We start from the raw sequence: 6,596 nt of genomic DNA on the forward strand, positions 1-6,596 counted from the left end.
GCGGCGACCGGGGCGCCGGGCGGCGGGGAAGTCTGTGCCGCCGCCGAGGCGCTCTGCCGGGGTCGCGTTCGGGGGCGTTCGCTGCCCCCGGGCGGCCGGCCTGCCCTGGAGTGGGACCTGCACCCGGCTGGAGGCTCGGAGCCCCAGCCTGCACCGCCCGCTCGCAGGACTCTAGTTCCGACGGTGTGGCAAGGTTGCCGGGTTTAGGTGGGGACAGGGTCGCAGAAGCGCTCCGAATCCTTCCCGGGCCAGACAGTGCTGGCAGTCAGGAAAAGGCTGGCCAGGGAGTTGAAGGGAAGAATTTAAGAGACCCTGTGGAAGGAAGGGAGCTACTGATTGATGGGGAGGAGGAGGCTGGCTGGAAGGAGACGGAAGTGTGAAGTTAGAGAAACCTGAGCTGTGAAGGACAGGAGGCCACAGCACGGGGAGGGCTGTGGGGATAGTCATTTTTAGGGACATGTCCTAAAAGAGAGACGACAGATTGTCTCATCTCTCAAAGGAACTCAAAATAGATGGTAGACTTTACTTAATGGTAAACTATTCCATGTATGTATCAGTGATACTTTTTTTAAAGGTTGCTTTCATAGCATTTCAAAATCACTTCAGAATGACAGGTGCCTATAATCCCAGCACTCAGAAGGCTGAGGCAGGAGGATCATTGCAAGTTTGAGACCAGCCTAGGCTACAGAGTAAGCTCAAGGCCAGCCTGAGCTGCATAGCAAGACCCTTTCTCAAACACACACACACCCCTCAGAGCCGGAAGTGGGCACACATGCTTGTAATTCCAGCATTTAGGAGAGGTTGAGGTAGGTGGATTGCTGTGAGAAACCCTGTCTCAAAAAGACAGACAGATCCAAAATCACCTCAGGATAGACATAATAGCACATTCTAGCAGTCAAAGAAATAGGAGTTACAGTCTTGGTTCTAGAAGAGAAATCAGTAAAGCAGCATGCTTACAAAGTTAAAATATGGGGGCAGGGAGATGGCTCAGTGGAATAAGCTTCCCTGGCAAGTGCAAGGGCCTGAGCTCAATCCCCAGTTCAAAAAAAAAAAAAAAAAAAGGACAAAGTTAAAATATGCATAGTCACATGCAAGTATTGAGATATAAGCATATAAATGTTTCTGCACCTCATGAAAAAAAGTACAGTTTTTAGACTGGGTATGGTGGTCCACACCTGTAATCTCAATTTAGGATGCTGAGGCAAAAGGATCAAAATTCAGATGAGTCTAGGTAATTTAGCCAGACCCTGTCTCAAAGTAAAAACAAAAAAACAAAGGGCTGAAGATGTAACTTAGTAGTAGACTAATATATGCCTAACAAGTGTGAAGCCCTGAGTTGGATCCCCAACACCAAAAATAAAAATTGCAAAAGTAATAGCCTGTAAAATGAAGTTGGACAATGTACAATCTGTAAAACTTCCTGAAAAAAAATAAAAGCATCGTACTACACCCATGTTTATACAGCACAGTTTATAATAACCAAATCTTGGAAATAGTCCAAATGCCCATCAACCAATGAATGGATAAAGAAGGGTGATTTTTTTAATACAGTGGAATAGTACTCAGCCATAAAAGGATAAATTTGAGACATTTCTAGGTAAATGGGTGTACCTTGAGACCATTCTTGTAAGTGAAAGAAATTGAACACACATATAAATATTGCATTTTTTATTTGATGTGAGAAACTGAAAGTGTAAATAAGGACCAAAATGTGTAATACATGTTGTGAAATATGAAAATGGTTCTTATGGGAAGGGGAACTAGAGTGGGAGAAGGAGGAAAGGAAGAAAAAACAAAAAATGAGAAAAGGAAAAAAATGGAAACAAAACTTTTTTTTAAAATTTATTTGTGTGTGTGTGTGTGTGTGTGTGTGTGTGGCCAGCTCAGCCCACCAGGGGGCAGGGCTGGCTGACATGTGGTGCTGGGGGATTGAACCGTGGTTCCTGTGCTAAGTAGGTTTTAGACCACTGAGCCATCTCATCAGCCCCAAAACTTTTCTAACTAAGGAGGGGAAGAGAGATTGAAGGGAGGGTAGGCGAAGGGGAAAAAGCAAGAATCAAGATATATCATGTACTGGTACACATTCCGTATGATGAATGTGATTATGTATACGTAAAATGGACCAATAAATTTAATTAATTAAAAAATTGTACTATTGGTCATATGACATCTTGAGAACTGGGAGGTGACCTCTGTAGCAATGTGGTGACAGTGTAGTAACGCAGTTGGCCTTTTCTCCCTGAATCTGTGACTTTGTGGACACTGATCCTATCAATTACAAAGTAAGAGGACATCAAAATATAAAGGCTTATATAACCTTTATTAGGGAATCAGAGTTTCGTCTGGGCCCCTTATTAGCATTTGTCATATTCCAGCACCTTCCATATGTGTGTTTTGTCTGTATTATAGTAGAGAATAATAGAGATTGCCACGATTCTGTAGATGTCTTGTTCAATTCTTTGGCTTTCTCTAACACGTTCTCACTTTCCCCCCTGGAGTTGCTCCTGTGTGCTGTGTGCAGCTTTGACTTTCTTTGATTGGTCGGACTCGTTATCTCATTGACTGAGGTCTTTACAAAAGCTGAGGAGCCTGGAAGCTCATGCTCTTGCCTAGACTTGTAGCTGGCACCTTCTTCTAAGAGAACCTCCAGTGGGCGGAGAGGGAAGGGAAGTAAAGAGAAGTGAGATGTGTTGTGTGGATGCGCCACCTTCCCATGATGAGTGTAATCGTTATCCGGTACAGGGTCTGCAGGATCTCTACATAGATCGGACTCATAGTGATCTAAGTGCCTAAGCAGGTGCTTTAGTCTGCTGAGCTATCCAGCAAATCCCTGACGTTCTGCTGTTCACTGCACTTTGCAGGGCCCATGTTTGTAATTCTCAATGGAGAGTGAAAGCACTGATTCAGAATGAAAACCAGCCCCCATCGGCCACTGATTCTCAAAAGACGGAGGCTGCCCCTTCCTGTTCAAGATGCTGCAGCTGAAACATCTGAGAAGATGTCTAACAGAGCCCCTGCCCAAAAGGAGCCTGGTGAAGCACCAGCCTCCAAGGAGATGGGAGAATCCAGCTCTTGCAAGTTTCCAGCTGGAATCAAGATCATTAATCACCCCACCATGCCCAACACACAAGTGGTGGCCATCCCTAACAATGCCGATATCCAGAGCATCATCACAGTGCTGACTGCCAAAGGAAAAGAGAGTGGCAGCAGTGGGCCCAATAAGTTCATCCTCATCAGCTGTGGAGGAGCCTCAGCTTGCTCTCCAGGACCCCACCCACAAGCCCAAAGCAGCAATGATTCCAAGAGGACAGAAGTGCTCACTGAGAGCTTGGGACCAAAGCCTGCAGCTAGGGATGTGAATGTTCCTAGACCATCTGGAGCCCCTCCAGGGCACCGTCGGGAGAGCCGTGGTACGTAGTCTGCAGGGCAAGGGGTGAGGAGCTTGGCTTTTCCTCTGGTGACGAGGCTTATAGCAGTTAGTCTTGGTACCTGCAACAGATTCTTCCAACCTGAACCCAGGGAAAGTTTTGTCTCTTCACTCTGAAGCCTTGACACAGAGCCTTTGGGCACAGTTGAATGAATTGTAATTATGATACAGCATTTCTATTGGTTTTCTTAAGCATATTGGTAAGGGATTTAGTCAACATTTGTTTATTCTTTCCATTGGCTGTATAAAGAAGTCAGTCTTTCTCCATCTGAATAAAGGAGCAAATTGAAACACAGGGAAGAAAAGTAGCTTTTTAATAGCTATTCCATAGCTCATGCGTAAGGTTGCCTTTATGGATATCTAAGGTTTAGTGGGGCTCATTCTGAAACTAATGTGAATCAAGTGTTTGAATTTGTCCTGAAACTACTCTGTGGGGCAGAGTAACCCAGAGCCATAATAAATTCCCCATGTGTTCCCTGTCCTGAGGGTGGTGGCAGGAGGGTGACCCCTGACCACTGACTTTGGTGGGCATGCAGGATGACTAAGCAGCCAGCTAAGTAGGGTCTTGGTTTGTTTCCTCTCTAGCTGGTGGCGAGGCAACAGGCCCCATTCTGGACAACAGCCTGACCAATATCCAGTGGCTCGGGAAGATGAGTTCTGACACACTGGGCTCCTGCAGCATCAAGCAGGAAGTGGAGGAGAAGGAGAACTGTCACCTACAGCAGAGTCAGGTCAAGGTGAACTGTTGTGTTCCTCGCTAGGGAATCAGAATGCAGGGCATTTCTAAGACAGTACAGGGACCACGTGGCCTACCAGGCAGCATTTCCAAGTCCTGCTATCAGGGCTCCATTTAGTGCTATTCTGTAGAACTTTGAGTAATTTGTTGCCTGGGCTCTTTTTTTTTTCTCCTCTCTGCAATACTTCCTCAAGGGCAGATTCCCTTGGCTTTTTCTGTATTCCTCGGGGCACTGAGTTTGATATTCTGCCCTTAGTAGGTCCTCCATAAGAGTTCAGGAAATGAGTATAACAAGTCTTAGTTTGAGAAGCTGCTTGAACTTTACAAGGCATCCTAAGTATGAATGGAATACAGCATCTTTAACAGTACAGTTTAGGGGCCGGGGAGATGGCTCAGTAGAATAAGCACTTGCCTGGCAAGCGCAGGGTCCTGAGTTCCATCCCTGGTACTGCAAAAAAAAAAAAAAAAAAAGTGATTTAAATATTTCTCAATCAAAGTTGAACTAAGTGTAGTCTAGGTTGATTTTTCTTTGTTCATAGGTGCCAGGATTACAAATCTACTGATAGATTCTATTGTATATGCCCTTTAACCATTAATCTTTAAAAATGAAAATGTAAGCCAGAGGTGGCAGTGCATACCTGTAATACCAGCACTCAGAGGCTGAAGCAGGGAGTTTTCAAGTTTGAGCCCAGCCTAGGCAGTTAAATAGACCCTGTCTCAAAAAAATAAAGGGTTCAGCATCAAGACCCCGGGTTCAATCTCTAGTGCTGCCAAAAAAAGGGTAGAATTTTAGTGGTGGCTGATGTTTATAATCCCAGCACATAAACTGAGGCAGGAAGATTGCAAAGGTTAAAGCCAGTCTGGACACATAACAAGAACATAGCAAGTTCAGTACCAGACTGAGCTAAAGAATGAGAACCGGTCTCAAAAAAAGTCAAAATTTACACAGATGTATACATCAATAATTTTCTTTAGAGAGGGTTTTTGCTATGCCTATTTCAGTAAGTATTAGTTGAATTATATACATAAATATATACTTGTACTTTGTAAAGTTACAGTTCACTCTTTAAAAATGTAAATACTGGGCATAGTGGCACATGGCTATACTCCCAGTACTCATGCAGCTGAGGCAAAAGGATTGCTGTGAGTTTGAGGCCAGTCTGGGCTACAAAGCAAGTTCAGGGACAGCCTGAAATGAACTATATAGCAAGATGCTGTCTCAAAACAAAACAACAAAAGAAAGTGAATGATCAGATCTTTGCCCAAGAATATGGTAAATGTGGGCTTTGAAGACATTTTTTCTGCCCCATACTCTTGAGAATATTTCTCTCATACAAACATTCAAATGAGATGAATTTATTCACATTACATCAGGAGAAAAAAATAGGATTAAGAACTAGGTCTCTTGATCTGCAAGTCTGAAAAATGGGCATGAAATAGTATAAAATCAGCGTTTTCGAGCACTTTCAATTAGCCACATTTTTTTTTTTTTTTTTGGTATCAGGGATCAGACTCAGAACTTTGTGCTTGCCAGGCAGGCACTTCTGCAACTGAACTATGTCCCCAGCTGAGCACTTTCAATTAGAAGGGACTGGACTTTTCCTTATTAGGTAATATCTTCAAGCTGATGAATGACAGTAGAAAAGCAGTCAGTTCCTTTCTGGCTTGAGTTCAAACTAGGTCATCATTAAAATCCTCCCCAATCATAAAAATGTGTCCTGTGAAACAGGATATCACTGAAATCAATCTCAGGTAAACGAGTTTGTTTCTAGTACATTCTAGGAAGTAAAGTTCTCAAAGGGCCAACTTTGGGGGACGTGTGGTTCTCGTGAACTCTTCCTTGTCATTCCTCTTCTCTTTCCCTTTGGCTCTTGGACCCAGGTGGAGGAACCTATGGGAACATCCACACCCTGGCAGGACTCTATATCTGAGAGGCCACCTTACTCTTACATGGCCATGATACAGTTCGCCATCAATAGCACTGAGAGGAAGCGCATGACCTTGAAGGACATCTACACTTGGATCGAGGACCACTTCCCCTACTTTAAGCACATTGCCAAGCCAGGCTGGAAGGTAAGCCATCCCATGCCAGTGAGAGTTAAGGTCACTGTAGTCCCACACCATGCTTCAGTCTCTGTGGCGCTCTGGGGCAGTGGGAAAGAACAGAGGCTCAAACACTAAGCAAAACAACAACAAAAACACTAAGTAGATGCATCTTGCGGATTGTGGCTTGATCCTATTGAATCTAAGGAAAAGCAGTAAACATTCTGTAGCCACTTCATCTTTTACTAAAGTTCTTAATGAAAAAAACCTGAATCTAATGACCCCAAGGTTCATCTAAAAGATCACTCTTCTATGGGGCTGGAGAGATGGCTCAGTGGTCTAAAGCACCTACTTGGAACAAGCTTGGCTAAAGCACAGGGACCGCGGTTC

At 44.2% G+C, this 6,596-nt stretch overlaps 1 protein-coding gene across 4 annotated transcripts in view; it reads left to right on the forward strand.

The window, feature by feature from the left end:
* Window positions 1–2,867: 2,867 nt before the first annotated feature.
* Foxm1 (forkhead box M1) overlaps window positions 2,868–6,596 on the forward strand; it is a 27,385-nt gene continuing 23,656 nt past the window's right edge. For 3 of the 4 annotated variants that reach the window (XM_023708392.1, XM_004648149.2, XM_004648150.2), the window contains exons 1-3: window positions 2,868–3,410; window positions 4,013–4,164; window positions 6,045–6,236. In XM_023708392.1, the coding sequence (XP_023564160.1) occupies window positions 2,909–3,410; window positions 4,013–4,164; window positions 6,045–6,236 (846 nt within the window). In that variant the 5' untranslated portion in view covers window positions 2,868–2,908. The remainder of the gene's footprint in view (window positions 3,411–4,012; window positions 4,165–6,044; window positions 6,237–6,596) is intronic. The other variant, XM_023708393.1, reaches the window with a different exon arrangement.

This window comes from Octodon degus, unplaced genomic scaffold, assembly GCF_000260255.1.
Source record: "Octodon degus isolate 3935 unplaced genomic scaffold, OctDeg1.0 scaffold00355, whole genome shotgun sequence".
NCBI classification, from domain to species: Eukaryota; Metazoa; Chordata; class Mammalia; order Rodentia; family Octodontidae; genus Octodon; species Octodon degus.